A 21,847-nucleotide genomic window follows, 5' to 3' on the forward strand; every position below is an offset into this window, starting at 1 on the left:
TTTATAATTATTTAGTCATATTTTGCATAATTCTAAGTAGATTTTGTAAAAAATCAAGAAAGAAAAATTTTAACGTGCTTTATTTTTTCTTTTTTATAATAATATATATTATTATATAATTAACACATTCATAATGTTTCACCCTTTCAAAAATATAATCCTCCTCCTCTCAAATAAACGTACATACGGGGGCACCCTTAAAAAAAAGAAAATTCTCAATAAATATAGTTTAATCATGAGGACAATTGTAACAACAAACTCACCAACGTTGAAACCCTACCAATCGATTTTTTGAGAATTTCCAATGAATCTATATAAAGGATAAGCGGTATGTGTTTTTGCAAGTTGTGAGAGTGAGATAAAATAAGCATCATAAAACCTCATAACAAAGAATTTTGCATTTTTTGGAGTTGAACATCAAGAACTATTCAATTCTTCGCTACTTAAACTATTCCAAAAAGAAATGCTTGCTTTTTGAACCGAATAAAGTTTCGAGTTTTTTTTTTAAAAAAATGTGTATTTAGTTGGCAAAACGAAATTGTATTTTTGTAAGGTTAATTAATTGAATGCTTGTAAGAAATTTTTGAATAATCTTAATCAATTGATAACGAGTAATTACGATTATGAATGATTGTTCCATCCAAATGATCCTGATATGCATAATATAAAAAATGCAATCAAAAATGATGATTTCCTATTTCATTCAATATTTGAACGATAAAAATTGAAGTATTTCAGATTGAAAAGTGACTTTCATAAAAATATGACAATTCCGGTAAGTTTACTATTCTTTTGAAAGTATGTTGATTTAACAAAAAGATTTTTTATTTTTTGAGAGAAGCATCAAAAATAAATGAATTTGACTATAAAATAATCACCTTTCGAATTTTTTATTTTACTATCGAGTTTTTGGTTACATAAATTATTTAATTTGATAAATTTAAGTTATTTCATTTTCGATAAATTAAACCAATTTTCTCTCAAAAAAAATCAGTTTTATTATTTTAATCTTATGATTTCCGTCACGATCATGCTTGCGTTTTCCAGAATGAACTACCAATGGGATGATTATTTCAGCACTGCAAATTCATATATCAAAGTAAAAAGTCCAAATCAATTGTTTTCAAAAACAATTGATCTTAATTTTTATATTACTCAGTCAACTTTTTCAAAATTACATAATAGAGCGATCTACATATCATACAAAGATGGACCACTGATTTTGGTTGAATCTGCATCAATAATTGATTGCTCATCCTCAGATAACAACAAAGGAGGTTCTATTTTCTTCGATGGTAATAGTTTCATATTATCTAAATGTTGTTTGTTAAAATCTAATATGTTTGGTACGAATAAAGATGGAACTGCGGCTTATACTGAATGTAAAAATTCAAGTCAAAGCAAAAACAATATTTTACTTTCAAATGTGTTTCAGAACGCAGATCAAACAGACAACAGCGGATCAACACTTATTTTGCAAAAGGGCTCTATTCTCTTTAATTATTTAAATTTCACAGAAAATAAATGCATATCCTCTGGTCTAATCACCATGATAGGTAACGATAGCGCATGGATAAACAATACAAACATTATAGAAAATAACGATGAAGGAATTGCTGGTGTTCTCGAAAATGTAGGATTTTATGAATTTTTACTTAAAGATAATGTATGTGCAGCAGATGATGGTGACAAACTTATGTTTTCATTACCTAGTCCTGAGTTTTATTTATTAAATTATGTAGTAATGGATGAAACTCATGCAAATGTGATAGTTTCAACTGGAAACGTTTATTTTGGAGATGGATATATATGTGCAGGTATTGCAGCAAATGGAATTATCTCTGTTGGAACCGCCAAATTTGCTTGTCCCGATCCGACTCCAACTGTTGAATTACCAGTTGAAAATAAATGTGCTTTTTATGTGAATAAAAAGGCTGATAACACGTTTGATGATAGAAGTGGAAAACATCATGTCGGATTAGTAGCCCTTCTTGGTTATAGTTCGATGAGCTAATCTTGAAATATAAAAAAATTTTAGTAGGTTCTGAAATCAAATTGAGAGAACTCGATGAATAATTGAAAATTTTGTTTTATTAGTACTCAAATAAAATATCATGTTTTAGTATTATGATACAAGCCTGGAATTTCACATTAATCTCAAAAGTAAGAGTTTATATTATTTAATAAAAGTCATCTAAATGATTAAAACATGCAAAAACATTAATTCTTAACCGAACTGTTTTCATTGAATTAATTCGGATTGTAAAAGCGGTTTTAGAGTATACTCTAATTTGATTCACTTTTCTTTGTTATCATTATTCAGAATTCTTTAATTTATAAAATTTTTTGCGGTTATTTCATAAAATAAAATTGAGTCTATGATACTATTATATCATGAATTTCGATTTTCACGGGGAAATTTTTTTATAAAAATTTGTCAATTTTCTTTCAAAAAATCGTAAAAAAAACAAGGTACATTCATGAATTTATTTAAGAATATCTTTCCTTTTTTCAGACTGAACTGTGAATGGACTGATTATTACAGTAATGGAGATACATATCAGGAAGTAACGAATCGTGATCAGTTGTTTTCGAAAACTGATGGGCAAAATTATTATGTTTCTCAGTCAATGTTTTCAGGATTAAATAGCCGAGCTGTCTATATATCATACCAAGATTTTCCTATACTATTAATTGAATCGACGACAATAAATGAATGTTCATCTTCTGATAATAACCAAGGGGGCTCAATTTTCTTCAACGGGAATAGTATAGTATTTTCTAAAAGCTGTATATTAAAATCTAATATGTTCGGAACGAATAAAGATGGTACTGCAGCTTATTTTGAATGTAAAAATTCGGATCAAAGTAAAAACCACGTTTTATTTTCCAGTGTATTTCAGAATGCAGATCAAACAGCAGATAGTAAAACAACACTAACTTTACAAAAAGGTTCGGTTTTCTTAAATCATTTTAATTTCACAAATAATAAATGCATATCCTCAGGTCTATTAAATATTCTAGGCAGTCATAATGTATGGATAAACAACACACTTTTTATTCAAAGAGTAGGTGCCAAAAGTGCTTACTCTTAAACAACCGTCGGATTTCCGGGTGAAATCGTGACACACTTTCGTCTTTCGTAGGCAGTGGTGGTTGTTACAAAAGGTAACTTCGAATGTAGCGTGAAATCTGCAAAAAAAATTCTGAAATTTGAATGGAGAACACAAAAATTGAATAGTTTACGTCAATAAAAAAGAGAAAAATGAAGCCAATGTGTCTCGAACCTAGGACTTAGAGCAGCAATCCCACTGTAAGAGAGGAATTTCTTTGCAAGAAAATATAAAGCTCAAATGTCTGAACAGTATTTATGGCAAAACTATATTCTATCCTCCTATTGAGTCAAAAATACCAATAGTAAATGAGCAAAAGATGCTATAAGATAATGCCACATAAACTCAACCATATAGTGAAGTTCGAAGGTTTGGATGGGTTTCAAGAATAAAACTATTTTCAAGCTAACGAAAAAGCATTTGCAGACACTTTAACTTTTGCCACTTGGTGTAAATATTCTATCAATGTCGAAGAAGAATAATTGTGTGAAGTATGTTCGTACTGCTGAAGATATGGGACTATAAATATTTTACCAGGACTGTGAAGCCAATGCATATTTTTCAATGAAGACATACAAAGCTTTGCAGCAGAAGTTTAAGAAGAGATTACGGTCGCGAACTTATAGGAAAGGAACCTGGTCAATTTCATTCTGACTTGCAGAAAATAACACCTGGTGAAAACAAGTTTAGCACTAACAGTCATATTTTGGTGGAAAGAGACTTACATAGAACTTATCACGAATGATTTAAAATGAAGTTGCATTCATGCACGTTGCAAAAGGTGCAAACAAGACGTCCTTGCCTTTAAAACAGCAATGAATGTTTTCCTGAATCTATACAATTGCTATTCAATGAAGATAAGAACATTCACATACCTGTTGGAAACATATGACAAAGCCTCTGAGTTCAGTTTAATGAAACTTTACAAAGCACTTCATGATGGTCAACGAGAATTGGATTTGACTTATGTAAGTCTTCTAGTCCTTGCTTTGCTGAAAAGTTTACTTCTTCAATAAAGACTAAAACAAGCTTTATTCGTAAGTTGAAGTTCTGAGGTCATTTATTTTGTCAGCATATGAGGTCATTCGTGATAAAAATAATGAGGTCATATTTTTTGTCATTTATGTATAACCATTGTTCTCTCTTAAACTTTGCAATAGAACAGCTTTGTATCTTCTTCCTTCTACATCTGTAATGTTTATATAATCTTTGTTATACTGTCTTAAGACATTCATTCGTCTGTATTGAGTTCCATGAAATAATAAAAGACATCTTCAACTTGGGACATAGTAGTAGTTTCTCTAACTGTGTGATATGAGTATTTGTATAATTTCAACAGCGTCTTCAGGAAGAGAGTCAACAATGTCAAACCAAAAATAGCCATTTTGAACCAGAAATATTTCTCATGTTTTCTCTTCTTGTCGTCCATTCTTAAGTTCGAGATATGAAAGTCTCCTCTGTCTCTGCTTTATATGGTCTACTTCACGAAGTCCCCTTCAGGGTTTCGGAATGAAAGTTTCTGCAACTATTCTATGTTTCATCAGCTTGTGTTGTTTTAAATTTACACAAATATAACCATCTCCTTGGTCAAACTCACTAACAACTCTTTTATTGCTTATACGTCTAATTGGATAAGGGTACTCTGAAAAGATTTCATAGTCCATTGTCATGTTCGAGTGTTTGCCAATGTCCTTCACCTTCCATGCCTTTCACTCAAATAAAAATTTAGAAAAAATAAACAAGCGTGAGATTTTACAATACTGCGATGGTAGAGTTTAAGAGTTGTGCTTCAATGTAGAGACAGTCCTTATGGTCTGGAGGTAAAACACGGGCTTTATGGTCATGAGTGGAGAACATGTCTATCCAAAACTCACGATTGAAGCCAGTTAATTTATAGTATTTAGGGTTAGGAAGTGGTGAAGTTCTTTGTATGACCAATGAACTCATTTTCAACTCCCTTACTTAAGTTTGAATATAATATAGCTTGCTTTCTATCCAAATCCTGAAATCTATTTGGAAAATTCATTTTTCCTCGGAAGCATTGCATCATAATTGAAAACATTCTTGAAATCATCACTTGGTTCAGAGATTTGAAATCTTATACGTAATGGATTTTTTTCTCTTTAGCACTTCATTGAATGGTGAGAATACAAAATGACAGTCATGTTCCATCTTCATTTTCATTAAATTCATAATGAAAGCTATTAATTTCTATCTACCTTCTTCTTTCAGTTTGTGCAAGAAATCACGTAAAGGCTGTAAAGTTTGTACTTCAATGTTAACTTTTTTGAAATCTATTAAATGAATCATACATTGCAACATGTGTATCGTCTTTAAAGTATTTGTATATGTGAATGTTTTGGGCGCTTAAAGACTGTTCGTCATTTTCTATCTCGACTTGAAGTATAAAGTCAACCTTTCTGAAAGCACGTGTTATATACATATGTTATGCCAATGTACTTCCTTCATTTATGTTCACAATCCAGTCTGTTGGAAACTTAAACGTTACTCTGTTCCCTTTATTTTGACGTCAGGGTTTTCACTACTGAACGCAACAGATAAAGGTATTTGTCTATACATTTAATTCGGATAAAAATAAACCATTTACTCTTTCTTTGCTTCAGCTTCTTTAGCTTTTGCTTCAGCTTCTTCTCTAGCTTTCTTCGCAGCAAACGTGGGTTCTTTGTCTTCCAGCAGCTAATGCAGCAGTTGTTTTTCACTAAGTTTTCTCTTTGGTCTCTCTGGCTTTTGTTCTTGTTTTTGTTCCTTCAGTTCGGATAAAATTTGCTCCCGAATTCTTTCTTCAATGCTTCAACATCTATGACCCCTTGGGTCTTGTCCGTAGGGTTTGTTGAGTCATTTGACTGCAGATAAAAAACAAAATTAAAACTTAAACCGATGTAAAATGAGCTTGTCAAAATCAGAGCGAGAGTCTATTATATTAAATGACGCAAGAGGAATACAACATCCTTTCTATTACGTAAGTCAGAGTAAAGATGGTAAATATATGTAGAAAAAAGAAAGGTTCCATTAGCGAATGCAGAAGCGACAACATTAAGGTGATGGCAGGGGTGAAGCCCATAATAAAAACCTTCTTTTCAAACTGAAAAGTCAATAGAACAAGAAGAAAAGAAGCCAGATGTACTTTCAATAACGAACCAAGAGCTTATTGCAAAGTTTGTGAATTTCATTGAAAACAAACCGAGTCAAAGAACCCTGACCCACCAGTGAAAGAAGTTGAGACAAAAGAGAATGTACAGTTCATTGAAAATGTCAAGAAACAACTTCCACCACGAATGCCAAGAAGAAGAGTGAGAATAATGAAGTAAATAGATATTTTTATCGAATGAAAACATGCAGAACGAACAGTTAAAACGAATTTACTCCAGCAGAGCATATTCATCAGATTCGCTCATATTTCGATATCATAGACAATGCAGTTCAAATTGGTGACACTAATAGAAAATATTCTGACGCAAAGATTCCATCACAACCTGGAACTGCTAAAGATAACACATGGGTAACATTCAATCTCTCACCTCCTGGTGAAAATATGTTGGACCTTTACAATACATTCATTACGTATAAAATGGAAGGTCAATTTATTGTAGATAAAGAAATTGGTTCAGGTTCAATAAAACAAACCCACCAGGATTTTGGATTGGTTTCGATGACGCTTTCTATGCAGTTGCTGGATATCAAATCCTTGCAAATGGTCGTATCGTATATTCTCAAGACAACGCAAGAGAAGAAGCATATATAACTTCAAACTCACAAACTACCGAACAAATAAAGAAAGTAGATGTTTTCTCTCAAAGACTCGACATGAAGATGTATGGAGTCATTCGGGAACATGCAGAACAGGACAAATTGTTAGTGGTCCAATTACAGCAGGAAAATCATTTGATTTTAAGCTTCGTTTAAGAATTCCTGTTAAGAAGATTCTTCCATTAGAAGCTAGATTTATTCGCATTTGCGGAAACATCAGCTTAAAGTAAAGTTCAGTAGCGACGCTTACAATGCACATCTATATCTGTAAATATATCATTGCTTTCAATCCAACTCTTAAAGTTGCATTTGCTTCAGATTCAAATCCACCGACAAATAAATTTGTTCCATGGAATGAACCATTCACTATGATAACGAAGGCAAGTAGAAGCTAGTGGAACAGTTACTATTACAACTGTAAACCAGCAACTATTTCGAACAAAGATGGATTTTAATGAATGTTTCATTCATCCAAAGTCATTCTCTTTAGACCCTAACATTTATACAGAACTTGTAGAACATTATACAAACGAGGCTTTATGTTTTCCTGTTAAAGTTATGGATTGGATTCCTATGGACGGTCATTCTCAAAGAATACAGATAGTTCAAGTGCAACATTTACAGCAGCTTATACGCTATTAATGTTAAAAGTATTTGGGCACTATTTAGAAAGAAAGACAACTATTATGTTAATTTTGAGAACCCTAAGTTTAAATATCTTCAGCTTTCCATGGGAGCTTATGGAAATATGCCTGCAGAACCGAAAAATCATATGGACCTGTATTTTATGAAATGGTTGCGAACGCTTGCAATACAAACAATGATATGATAGGATTTAATGAAGATGTTATGAGGTCATTGGTGGATGATGGTAGTGTGGAACATAAATGGGATAGCTATACAACACACATTTCTTATGTGGTTTTCCAACAGAAGTGGACTTTTGCTTCCAGCAAGGTCAAACATCTACTGCTCCAATAACATACAAATTGTCTGTTAAAGGACCTATTGAACTAGCAATGAAAATGTACCAAAGCCACTTATTGGATTTATGAGGGATTGTTGCTTTGCAATCAGTGCGTCATGGATCCCAATAATAAGATTGAGACTATAACTTAGCAACGACGACAGTGAGGAATAAAGGATGAACGTTTATTTTAAAGCTTATAAATGAGTTCTTCATCAAGCTCTCGTGAACCTTCACCATCTATGAAACAAACTTTACCAAACGATTATGGAGCACCTATTGAATATTTCTTACGAGCTGCACAATGGCAAAGAGCAGTCTCACCAAGGTTAGGTGTTCCACCAGCTCCTGTCAAAAATAGCATTTGGTCAAGTCCTTATATAAGATATGGTCTCCCACTAGGTTTGCTAGCTACAGCAGGAGCAGTTATGATGTTGAAAAGAAATAAAGCAAATGTTGTAAATAATACTGAAGTAGCTGAAGTTAAACAAACTCCACACCTTCGCAAAACCAACGCCTTCACAAGCAAAACCTTCAATGACTCCTGAACCTATGGAAGTACAAACTCCTGTTCAAAAGTCAACTCCTAAACCGACTCCAACATTTAAACCAGAACCTACCCACAAATAAATCGTAAAACTCCTGCGTTTCCTTACTGAAAAATAACGTTATTTTTATTTAATATTAAAATTTTTATTTGATTGAAATGACAAATAAAGTCACTGAAGCAATGAAACAAAAGTTTTTGGTAGAATACATTAAATCAGGAACTTTCCAGAAGGTTTTTACATTCATACTATGAAGGATGGTAGAGTTCAGTTTAGAAAGATAAAGCAACCATTAGATAAAGAAGGAATTTTGAGAAAGATTAAACTTCATGAGGACAACATTGCTGAACTTAAGAAGAAGCTAGAAGAGTTGGAGAAAGAGAGAAGTAATAAAGCAATGAATTCAACAGGGTGAAAAAAGAGTGAAAAAAGAGGTGAGATCTCACCACTTCACCTAAATTTATTTTTGTGCTATGTTTTCATACGTGTGAGGGTGGTGATATCATTAATTTTTAAGTTTATTTTTTATTTTATTTATTAATGACGAAAACTATTGAGATAACAAACTACAACGGTCATGAGTTCAAGAATTTGTTCTTCGTTCCTCGTGAAAATACATTCTATCAGATACGAGGGAGAAAGGGTAAAGTTAGTTTGAGCGTTTATGAAAAAAATAAAATGGAAGTTTATAAAGCAATAGATACAAACGGTAAGTGTTTCATTAGCTTTGTCAAAACTTACTAACATTATTTTTGACAGTGACTTTGACCTATATGAAGAAGAAAGTGGCAGAAGATTATGAGCTGTTATGTGAAGCACAGCAATGGGAGGAGTTGCAATACTTTTGTAAGTGAGAACGTTTTTTTTTTACATTAGTGAAGTGTTTGAAACGTAGTGAGGTGAAGTGGTTGGCGGCTTTATTAAATATTTAAGGTTAAGTTGGTGTTGTGTTTGTGTTGTAAAATATACGTTAACGGTTTTGTAAAGTGTCAAAACACTAATTGTGTAGGAGGCGCGCAGTGCCCAGTACACGATCTTATGTATACTAACTACTTCTCATTTAAATTATAACAATTATTTTTGATTTTTATTTATCATCCACATTCAAATTTGAATCTTATCACAAAAGAAGGACCCCTTTTATGACTACTGCCAAATCTATAAGCAGAGAATGGCTATTTGAAGCTAAAAGAAGAATAGAAGAAGGTGAATCTTACAAAAGTGTGGGAAAGGAAGTTGAATTGGAAAATGGTAAAATTAAATTGAATGTTGCCGAAAATACAATAAGAAGAGCATTTCAACTTCAAGAAATCGAATTACCAAAAGTTAGTCGCGGCAGAAAACCAAATCCACCAACATTTGAGCAAAAACAATTAATTAATTCTTGTGTTTCACAATATAAAGGAGGAATTTCAAAAACTTATTTATTGATGAAAAGGTTTCAAAAATATTGCTCAAAATCCCGATTGTGAGAAAGAAAAAGAAAAAATTGCAAAAGAATTTGAAAATATAGAAGATTTGACAAAAGATCAAATTTTTGACAATTTACAAAAAATAAGCATCATCAAGTGGAAAAAATTATGATGGAATCAGGTTTATCTTCAAAAAGAGATTACAAACCAGCAGATCCACCTACCAAATATCGTGCCATATCAAAGAATTTGATATGGCACTGCGATATTCGTTACCTTCACGGTAATGTTTCTTTTCCATTTTTTGCCATATTGGATGATATGACACGTAAAGTTCTCAAAACTAAATTATTGAAAAACAAGTCTTCCAACTCAGCAGCGAAGGTTTTAAGAAAACTTTTAGAGGAGTTTATTCCTTACTGCATTGGACCGATAACGGCGGTGAAAACCGCGGTGAATTCAGCCAGGTTTATGCCAGGAAAACGGAATAGTTTGGAAGCACACCTTGCCGTATATGCCAAGACAGAACGGCAAGGTGGAGCGCCTGTGGCCAAGCTTAGAAAAGTTTTTGCCAGACAAGTTGGATGATATTCAACAAATCAAGGACTCAGTTCAGCAGTTCATTGAAAAATACAACAATACACCACATTTATCTCTCGATATTAATCCAAAAACGAATAGTAATTACACTCCTAACGAATTATTCGAAGTTTCAAAATTTTGGTACGAGCCAGAAATGCAAAAATGGGAGTTATATATCAAAGACGAATGGGTCTTAGCAAAATTTGAATAATTACATCATTTTAAATGACTACTAAACAATTTTATTTATGATCAATATTTTATATATTTTTTTTGATCAAATCCATTTTAATAGAATTTATATACTATTCATCTATTAGTAAACACTACCGTATATTATTTTTTAAGCTATCTTATTTTTTGAAGTTTTATTCAAATCTTTGGTCGCAAGAAGAATTGCATGATAAATAAAAACATTTAATCAAAGTCAATTTTATTTTTCATATTCAAATGGACTGAGTGTTAACATTTAACATTTTTTGCTAATTGTCGTCAAAAATTAGGCGTAAAGCAAAAATTGATATTTCATATGGTTTTATGATAGATAAGCATTATATTCCCACTCATTATATTCGTAAATTTTGAGGTTTATCCTTCGCTTTTAAGATCATTGAATTTGATTTTTATATAAAATAGTTATATATTAGAAAATAATATGAGTTTATGTGATATTATTTTTCAGAAGATTTTGTGTTCTTCTTCAAAATTTTATTTTTTTATTAAAAAGAATCTTTACAAAATATACATTTACTTTAATTAATATTTAAAAACGTGCTCTATCAAAAGTTCCAAAAATTCAATATTTTAACTTTTCTGAGGTGTCACTTTTGATGAATTTCTGTTTACAACACTTCAAATAGAATTACAATTTCGTTTATTTTAATTGAATGTTTTTTTCTTCTCCGATAAAAGTGATATTATATCCCTTATATTTTGGTACATCTAATGAATCGTTGATTAAATTATCATAAAAAGAGTGATCCAGTGGTGGATAAGATGAGAAATATGGTGAGTATATATTAGTTGTATCATTATGTAAATATTGATTAACAGACTGAACAAATGCTTTAATAAAATCATCACTATCGTTGAATTCTAAAAATAATTCTTGTTTCTGAATTAAGTGTGTTATAACCTTAATGGATTGACGTAAAAATTTTAATCTGCAAAATGCAAATCCAGCGACAAATTTGATTAGCTCTTTGGAATCGATAAAATCGGGAAATTTCATATTTCACCCCTTATATTATCTACTCTTTCATGATCTAGTAAGTATTGAATAGCTCTTCTTGTTTCCTGTTCTGTTTTGTTTTCCTTTCACTGGAATGCAATATAAATATCTAGTGTTAATGTTAATGGCAAATAAATAAGTAACGTTTCCTTTTGAATATTCTAAATGATCAATTTCGTATGAATATGGATATGGTGAAATGAGGGGCGACTAAATTTTTCCTTTAATGTTGAATTTTTGGGTCAATTGGTTTATTTAAATCTTGAAACACTTTTTAAAATCTTTTTGCTTCTTTAATGTTTGAAATGGATATAATAAAGTGAATGATGAAGGATTAACTGAAGGAGGAGGCGGTACTGTCGTTGGAGTTTTTGGTGTTGCAAGTGGTTTAATTTATCTGCTTTGATTTTGGAATTCAATCCTCCTTCATTAATTCTGGATGTATTTTATTCATTTGTTTTAAATATGCTGTATATAAAGGTTTGATATACTTTCCCGCTTCGAGTTTATGTTGAAGGATGAATTCCAAAGTATGATCTTCATTTAAAAGTCGGGCTGAATATGGTTTAACTAATGAATCATAAATTAAGGCTTGTGCATCATTTATAGTCTGAAGGACCTGGGTGTTTTGTTCCTTTGTTTTTGTGGCTCAGGATTATATAATTTATATAATTCATCAATATCTTCTTCTGTTAATACTTTATTTTTTTGAAATCTTTCAACTGTTTAAGTTGTGATTTAGTTTTTCCCTTTGTATATTCATTATTTTTAATTTTGTCTTTAATTTCAGAAATTATTCTATCATGATATTTCAAAATTTCATTTTTATAATATGGATAATAATATTCCATATCATCACCCGTTATATTATTATTATATTTTTGGAGATATGATTTTAATTCATAATAACTAAGAAATTTTTGATTAAGTACTAAATCAGCAATTAAATTTTTTAAATCTGTGTTATTCATTTATATAAAAATAAAATCAATGTTTTAAGGGTGCCCACCTCTTTGATCAAGAATCAAAGCCATCATTAACGGTTCCTTTTGTCTCTTCTGTGCATTTTATTAAATAAATGGCATACAACATCCATTTTCACAACATACAGCCTTAGTGTGTGCTCCTGTTAATGCAGTCTTACCAATTGTTAAGCGAGTCATTGACCTGTTTTTAAGTTGTAAATTAATATTCTGACCATCGAAAATAACTTTATCATTTATTATATCCAATAATTTTTAGGTGTTAATTGTTTATTTTGTCGTAAACTAACACCTTTCATTTTGTGTGCAATCTTTTTAAAATCACTTCCATCAATTGAACCGTTGAATGATGTATACACTTAGGACATAAAGCAACCATGTTATCACCTTGTTTCTCAATTGCTAAACCAATACTTCTTCTCATGTGCTTTTCTTCAGCTTTATTCTTTAATTTAGGTTTAAATTTCTCATTAAAACAAAGAAATCAAAAGGTGCGAATTTGTAAATGTTTTATATATAAATTGTTTATCAGTAACAATTGCTTGAAATGCTTGAGTGTTAGGAGATTTGGGTCGCCAGCGATTGCCAATAAGATGAATCAGTATCACCTTCAATGAAATGAAAACGATTAACATTCATGCATTTATACATAAAATCATAAATGAAACCAAATACCAGTATTTTGCGTTATCTAAAGTGAAGAATGCCTCTTGTAAACATGTATCACATCTATAAAATCTATCTTTAAGCATCACTTGATACGTCTTCACCTATTTCTCTTATGTTTTTAAACTTATTTGACATACATGCAACGCGTGCCTTCTGTGCATTCATTATTTTAGTCTTTGCGTAATTTTGTGTATTCATTGCATCGTAACCATATGATCCATTAAGTGAAATCTTGCAAAATAAACTTTTTCCTTTATTTCCTTCTAATTCAGCCTTTTGTTTTTCGTTCATAAATTCGTTCGCAAATTCATTAAAGCAAGTGTTTTTCGTAAATGTTAAAATTGATTGAATATCATCAATGATAAAATGAAATCTGTCTATTAGATACCAAAGATAATAAGAAGAAAATGGTTGATATTGGTTGTGTGTTGATGCTAACTGAGTTAATTTTCTCTGTTTCTGGTCAACTGGTAGATTGTTTGATTTCATGTAATTATACATAAAACTGCCAATTGTTTTTTCATCTGTGATAATATCTAAGTTTCTTATTATTGGTAAAAGTTTATGTAATCATTAATGTATTTTTCATCAATGTGACCCTTTACTTCAGCCACGAATAAAGTATTTTTCTTTCTAATTATCCCAGTGCTTTTGCTTTCTTTGTTGCTGTATCACAAATGATAACACCATTCAATCTTCCCGGCATATACATTTTATGGTCAGTATATTGAATGAAATCATGAGGATTAGATGAAAATGATGAAGGATATAATGAATTAAAGTCAACTCCAACGAAATGAGTCATAATGTTGGTGGTGTCCTCATTTGATACAGTTTTAGTTTCTGGATTATATGAAAGTTTATTAATGTGCGTGATTCCTTTAAGATTAACACGATGTTGAACATTTGATAGACCACCAGTAATTCCATTACGGAGAATGTGATAAGCTTCAACTGAATCTAAAGTCATTGGTAAATTATTTTTTAATGCATAATTTCTTAAATTGATTCTTAAACGTTGAACATCTTCATCTTTATTTGATTTTACGACATTGCAATAACAACACATTAACTGACAATTTTCTTTGGTATGTGGTTTTTCATTATCGATTCTATCCAATGTTGGTTTATTAGCATATGTAAACGCTTTACCACACATTTTGCATTTAGATGAAAGGATTAAATCGTGATAGTATTGATAGTCATCCATTGAAACATTATTTTTAGTATCCCTTTCTGCTTTTTCATCTTGTTTCTTATATGATTCAATTTTATTATTTCCAATACTTTTTCGTTAATTCAAAACTTGATTCCACATTTTCTTCTTCTGGATATGTTTCATTAGGATTGAAGTTCTTATATGCTAACGCGTAACGAATCATTGATGCATTCGATGATAAAGAAAGATTATGAAGCATGTCAATTTTATAAACAAATGTTTCTTCAATAATTTTATCAATTGGTCAATCATAATTTCAACGTCTTTATTGCAATAATGAATAAAATATTCTAATCTATTCTTAAAGTTTTTAGCATCATTGAGATATATTTGATAATCACTATCTGATATAGTTTCTTGGGTTAATGCTGAATAAATGAATCTTTCGTGAATGGTTCCTCTTTATATAATTCTTCTTCGTAATTCTCCCATGTGATGAATTGATAGGAAAAAGGATTTAACACGTGATTTATTGTTTCCGAAATCTTGAGTGAATTGGTCTAATGTTCCACCCGCTATATAATTTCTGATGTCAATAAATCTTAATTCATATTGGAACGTTTGTTTTCTTTACAATGATTTGCTTAAATTGAGAAGATGAACCCAGCATTGATTTTATTTTCCATTTTACAGTGTTTAAATCACGAAGAATTAAATTTAAATCAAACTTTCCCGAATTAAAACCTATGATATTCACTTTATTGAATTCTCATCTAGAAGTTCTTTCATTGCTTCCTTTTGTTTCTCATTTAATGTATTCATTAATTCTTCATATTGTTCAATATTTGATTTAGCAACTAATGAACAGGTTGAAAATAAAAATTCAATCCAATCAGAGATGAACGAATCACTTGATGTTAAGCAAAAATTCCTCGTATATGTTTTATCATTTAATTAACCGTTGATGATACCATGAATGGTTTTAAGTAAGCGTTCAAAGTTGCACATTCAGAAAGTTGAAGTTCTTCTTTAGTCTCTAATGTTTCGAAGTCAAAAGTAATATAATATCTTGTTGGTTTATAATATCCCTGCAAATTATGTGCTAATAACCACTGATATATCTTCTGTTTCATAATATGTGGTGCATATGGTTGTTGGGTCTTTTGCAATTGAACGTCTTGAATTAATCTCCCATTATTTTCTTTACATTTCTCACAATGCTTTAAAAATCTTCTTTGGTTTTTCCTTTCTGGATCATCACGGATAGAATATACTTCTTCTTTGCAAAAGGGGCAAACTTTATATCCTGTGAGTGCTTCAACGTCTGTAATTCTGTCAGCGTGAAGTTTTCCACATGGACTCTGTGTTAATAAAATATTTACTGTTTCAAATTCTGGATCTATCATTATTGATTCCACTAATGGAAAGTCTACCTTGTTAATGTCTACGTCTTCTGGTTGAGGATCACAATAATAGAAATCAATATTAACATTTAACATTCTTGCTAACCTCTCACTTTCTGATGAAATGTCAAATCCTTCATATGCATCTATGGCTTCATTTAAATAACTTCTACGAGTTTTAGGATTAACACCATCAGGAATGTTATAGAAGCGTTTAAATAACCTTCTACCTTCGGCTCTTATTTGATTATCATTCATTTATGTAAGAATAAAAAATAAATAAAAATAAAGTTTATTTTTTTAAAGTCCGAGACTCAGAGAGTCCAGGGCTAAAGTCCATAAAATGAATTAAGAACACATAAATTTTTATCATCTGCGACGTGACGAATACATTTTAATTTACTCAAGAATGCGTACCCTGATACATTAAATCTAATTCCTGTCTTATTTAATTTCACAACTTTGAAAAGGAATGTATGAATAGCTATAAAATGATGAGAAGATGTTTTATGGGTTGCTTCCATTTTTTCTGAAATAAATGAATAAATATAATGTTTATAAGTTTTCATATCTTTTATGTTCTTAATAACGAATGGTATAGACCTTTCCACTTCATCTTCCTTCGGTGCTGTTCTTTCATATGAAACATTATTGGTATCTTTCAATAATGAAACCACAATCGCATAAAATTTTATATGTACCAATGGTTTCTTTTGATATTTTATCTAATAAATCAAAAACTTTATCAACACCTGTGCATTTATTTAAATAATAATTTGTGTAAATATCATGATCTTCTTTCTTAATCGTATTTGTTGCATATGTTACATTTTTTCAGTGCTTTTTTGAATTTTCAGAATCAAGAGGAGGTGAAAGTAATATACATGGATAATCTCCATCGTCAATAAATTGTAACTTATGTTTATGAATAAATTTTGTGCCTTCTTCTGAAAGTGTTTCGTCAATATCACCATCTAATAAATTTTTAGTAGATTCCAAAAAGTAATTTTTATATCTTTCTTCATGAGATTTCTGAACTTCTGATTCTGAAGCTGGGATATTCATTAAACCCTCTACTTCATTCTCAGCATTTCTCAATTCCATAATTTTTTCATCTATTTCATTTCTTAATTGTTCCAATTTCTCAATCTCATCGTTATAATATTCATCTTGTTTAATTTTTTCTTCAAAATATTCAGGAGGTGTTTCAAGACTCTCTGAGCCCAGGTCCTCTGGACCATAAAGAGGAATATTCTCCTGTTTTTCAACTTTTTTGGGATATAAATATCTCATTATAGCTTTTTAGTAATTGGTCCGTTATATTTAAATTCATTCAACAATCTGGAAAACTCTTTCACATTCTGCATATATGTTGGATAAGAACCGTCTCCAAAATTTTCTAAAATATTTCTAATCTGAATTAGTGAACTTTAAAGATTTCAATGAATTAGTTGTTTTACTTCATTTATCATTAAATAAAAAAATAAATTTAACTTAGTTTTAATTTTACGTAAGAAGTCAATTTTTAAATCTTGATTTATTCAAAACGTAAGAATAAAAACCGTAAGAATCATACATTTTTTACTTCATATGTTAAAAAAAATGATACAAAATCGTTCAATAATTGTATGAATTCTTACGTTTACAAAAAAAGTCACATAACCCGCACTCATATACTACTCAAAAAGTCTAAAAAATTGAAAGATAGAAAATCTTCTCTTATTCTTCATGCAATGTGTGTTTTCACGTTTCAAAGCGGAAAACGCTTTTTTGGAATGCATTGATTCAGAACCACACGGAAAAATGAGTTTTTATTAAGAAAATAGACAATTCATGCAATAACAAAGCATACGATAGTATAAAAATCAAAACTATTTTCCCATAGGAAAACAAAAAATAACGTTTATAGTATTCATCGAGCATACTCCCACTATAAACTATTTTCTAGTTTTCTGGCCGGCAAAGAGCCAGAGAATCACAACTACAACAAATTATGGTGAAGTTCTCTTGATTTTCCATATAATTTGAGAGAACATCCGAGAACTTCACCATAAACGAAATACAAACAGATTCCTTGTTTCTCTGTGGGCCAACAATCACATATACATTACCTTAGGGCAAAGTTCTTCCGAGTTTCTCATCAAATGAGAAACTTGAGCAGAACTTTGCCCTATTCGAGTAAATTTACATTCTCTGACGTGAAGAGAGTCATAGAAATACACAAGTATTAACTTATGGTGAAGTTTTCTGGACTTCCTTCCTCATCTGAGAGACATCCAGATAACTTCATCATAAACGAATTACAGACAAGTTCTCTCGCTGTTTGCAGGACAAATACCACAAATTCATTACACTATTGAAGAGTTGTTCCGAGGTTTCTCATCGAATGAGAAACTTCGGAAAAAATTTGCTCTAGTGGAAGAAATTTACCTCCCCTAACACACAAATGATCAGATATAACAAGCACAGATTTTTAAGTATAGCTTTGTTGAAAACCTTTCAAATAAAGAGAAATTTAAGGAGAAATTTGCCGTTTGATGTATGGTGAGAAGCATATTTGAGAGTTTGGAGAGGCAAAGTGCAATCACCTATCAATATTGCACTTTGCCTGTCAAAAGTTCTTCGCATCTCTTGAGGTGTGAGGAAGTTTCTCGACAGAGGAAACTTTCATATCGAATGTTGCCTCTGTCGAGATGTATGTGACAGGCAAAGTGCAATCACCTATCAATATTGCACTTTGCCTGTCAAAAGTTCTTCGCATCTCTTGAGGTGTGAGGAAGTTTCTCGACAGAGGAAACTTTCATATCGAATGTTGCCTCTGTCGAGATGTATGTGACAGGCAAAGTGCAATCACCTATCAATATTGCACTTGCCTGTCAAAAGTTCTTCGCATCTCTTGAGGTGTGAGGAAGTTTCTCGACAGAGGAAACTTTCATATCGAATGTTGCCTCTGTCGAGATGTATGTGACAGGCAAAGTGCAATCACCTATCAATATTGCACTTTGCCTGTCAAAAGTTCCTCGCATCTCTTGAGGTGTGAGGAAGTTTCTCGACAGAGGAAACTTTCATATCGAATGTTGCCTCTGTCGAGATGTATGTGACAGGCAAAGTGCAATCACCTATCAATATTGCACTTTGCCTGTCAAAAGTTCTTCGCATCTCTTGAGGTGTGAGGAAGTTTCTCGACAGAGGAAACTTTCATATCGAATGTTGCCTCTGTCGAGATGTATGTGACAGGCAAAGTGCAATCACCTATCAATATTGCACTTTGCCTGTCAAAAGTTCTTCGCATCTCTTGAGGTGTGAGGAAGTTTCTCGACAGAGGAAACTTTCATATCGAATGTTGCCTCTGTCGAGATGTATGTGACAGGCAAAGTGCAATCACCTATCAATATTGCACTTTGCCTGTCAAAAGTTCCTCGCATCTCTTGAGGTGTGAGGAAGTTTCTCGACAGAGGAAACTTTCATATCGAATGTTGCCTCTGTCGAGATGTATGTGACAGGCAAAGTGCAATCACCTATCAATATTGCACTTTGCCTGTCAAAAGTTCTTCGCATCTCTTGAGGTGTGAGGAAGTTTCTCGACAGAGGAAACTTTCATATCGAATGTTGCCTCTGTCGAGATGTATGTGACAGGCAAAGTGCAATCACCTATCAATATTGCACTTTGCCTGTCAAAAGTTCTTCGCATCTCTTGAGGTGTGAGGAAGTTTCTCGACAGAGGAAACTTTCATATCGAATGTTGCCTCTGTCGAGATGTATGTGACAGGCAAAGTGCAATCACCTATCAATATTGCACTTTGCCTGTCAAAAGTTCTTCGCATCTCTTGAGGTGTGAGGAAGTTTCTCGACAGAGGAACTTTCATATCGAATGTTGCCTCTGTCGAGATGTATGTGACAGGCAAAGTGCAATCACCTATCAATATTGCACTTTGCCTGTCAAAAGTTCTTCGCATCTCTTGAGGTGTGAGGAAGTTTCTCGACAGAGGAAACTTTCATATCGAATGTTGCCTCTGTCGAGATGTATGTGACAGGCAAAGTGCAATCACCTATCAATATTGCACTTTGCCTGTCAAAAGTTCTTCGCATCTCTTGAGGGTGAGGAAGTTTCTCGACAGAGGAAACTTTCATATCGAATGTTGCCTCTGTCGAGATGTATGTGACAGGCAAAGTGCAATCACCTATCAATATTGCACTTTGCCTGTCAAAAGTTCTTCGCATCTCTTGAGGTGTGAGGAAGTTTCTCGACAGAGGAAACTTTCATATCGAATGTTGCCTCTGTCGAGATGTATGTGACAGGCAAAGTGCAATCACCTATCAATATTGCACTTTGCCTGTCAAAAGTTCTTCGCATCTCTTGAGGTGTGAGGAAGTTTCTCGACAGAGGAAACTTTCATATCGAATGTTGCCTCTGTCGAGATGTATGTGACAGGCAAAGTGCAATCACCTATCAATATTGCACTTTGCCTGTCAAAAGTTCTTCGCATCTCTTGAGGTGTGAGGAAGTTTCATATTACAATTAAAATTACGATTTATATTATTAACCATTAAACAAAATTCATTTAATTCTTCATTAAAATTTCTAATTCTATTTAATTTTTTAAATTTTCATTTTGCAAAATCCCTGTTTGATTCTTATTCTATATCTCACCTTGCATTTAATCCAAATGCTAATTACATTTCAATTAAACATTATCTTCATATACCTTTTTCACCTCTTCAAATTTAATTAATTTCTCTAACTTCTTTTTTTCAATAAATGTCGGCATTGGAGGATAATCAATAAAGTTTATTTCTTCCTTGTCCTCATTTATAATAACATATTTTGCATTTTTAACAATTTTGATTGTAATTTTCATTTCTTCATCTTCAAAATCATAATTTTTAATGCAATACATATAATTATACCATTTTATGATAAGAGAAAAAACTTTTTCTCCTTCATCTCGATTTAATTTTTCGCATAATTCTTCCAGATTTTCAATTGTAATATAATACGAACCATCCGATCCCTCCCAAATTATGCTCAATACTTTTTTTGTGAAATCTAATGCCATTTCACTCTTAAAATTAATTTGAAAAATTCTTATAGTATTGAAATGTGTGATTTCATCAATAGAATTCCGTAATTCCAAAAACATTCAAAATACGTAATTTTCTTCCTATTTGAAATTTCAATTATTTCATCGATATTTAAAATTGGAAGAGGCAATTTGAACACTAATTCGTTGCGTATATTACAGTAGTCAAAAATACTTGATTTGATCATAGCTTCAATGCGGTATTATTCTCATTTGAATATTTCATTTCTCCACTTTGGCGAGTTATATAATTTATCTTGAATATAAGATTTAATTGCCTTTGTACATGATTTTTTTTACTTGGCGTAATTTATGAAGAATTTACAGAGTAATTGAATTTGGAACTGAGTAATTTCGTTTGAATTAAGCATATTAAGTAATTTCTCTTGAATGTTTTCAAGATCTTTATAAACTGTTCTAATTTGTCCTTGATAATCTGGTAAAAAATAAATTAATAGTTCAACCAGATTAAAAAAGTCAATTACATTCTTCTTATATAATTGAATAGATAATTCCAAAGTATTAAGTTGCTCAAACATATTACTAGAAGCAAATGTTTGAATTTCTTGAGCATCTATTGGACAATGATTAATTTTTTTGCGATCTTATAGGTATTTTTCACTTTACAATTTCTTACTTCTGTTTGACTCTCCATAAATTTGACTGATTTCGAAACTCATTCCTCTGCGAAAAATGTCACGTTTTAAATTTTTTCAAATGGAAATAAATCAGAAACTCTTTTTTGTCTTTGACATCTCTAGGTTACACTGAAACTCAAGTAAGAAATGCTTTAGAGATCTCTAATAACAATATTACAGAAGCACGACAGCATCTCTTTACAAATGTTTTCTTAAATAATCAAGACAAAAACACTCTTCAGTATCTCAATGAAATTGAAAAAGATATAATAAATGATGAGGAACCAAATAAT

General features: G+C 31.5%; 2 protein-coding genes and 1 pseudogene across 3 annotated transcripts, besides 3 other annotated features; 2 read left to right on the plus strand and 1 right to left on the minus strand.

Moving 5' to 3' along the window:
• Positions 1–197: part of a mobile genetic element that runs on past the window's edge.
• Positions 198–1,012: 815 nt separating this feature from the next.
• Positions 1,013–2,014, plus strand: TVAGG3_1078430 (uncharacterized protein; the record flags this gene model as incomplete). Its single annotated transcript, XM_001309379.1, has 1 exon — positions 1,013–2,014. One exon carries the CDS (start codon positions 1,013–1,015, stop codon positions 2,012–2,014), a length of 1,002 nt encoding a protein of 333 aa, XP_001309380.1.
• A 1,316-nt stretch (positions 2,015–3,330) lies between these two features.
• Positions 3,331–9,454: a mobile genetic element.
• Positions 8,052–8,330, plus strand: TVAGG3_1078450 (annotated as a pseudogene). Its single transcript has one exon. A coding segment is annotated over exon 1 (279 nt).
• Positions 9,455–11,202: 1,748 nt separating the features above from the next.
• Positions 11,203–11,240: a mobile genetic element.
• Positions 11,241–15,382: 4,142 nt separating this feature from the next.
• TVAGG3_1078470 (uncharacterized protein) lies at positions 15,383–16,093 on the minus strand (the record flags this gene model as incomplete). The annotated part of the gene is made up of 1 exon (XM_051256588.1): positions 15,383–16,093. One exon carries the CDS (start codon positions 16,091–16,093, stop codon positions 15,383–15,385), a length of 711 nt encoding a protein of 236 aa, XP_051076218.1.
• Between the last annotated feature and the right edge of the window lie 5,754 nt (positions 16,094–21,847).

The sequence above is a fragment of the Trichomonas vaginalis genome (assembly GCF_026262505.1).
Source record: "Trichomonas vaginalis G3 chromosome Unknown ctg_128, whole genome shotgun sequence".
NCBI classification, from domain to species: Eukaryota; Parabasalia; order Trichomonadida; family Trichomonadidae; genus Trichomonas; species Trichomonas vaginalis.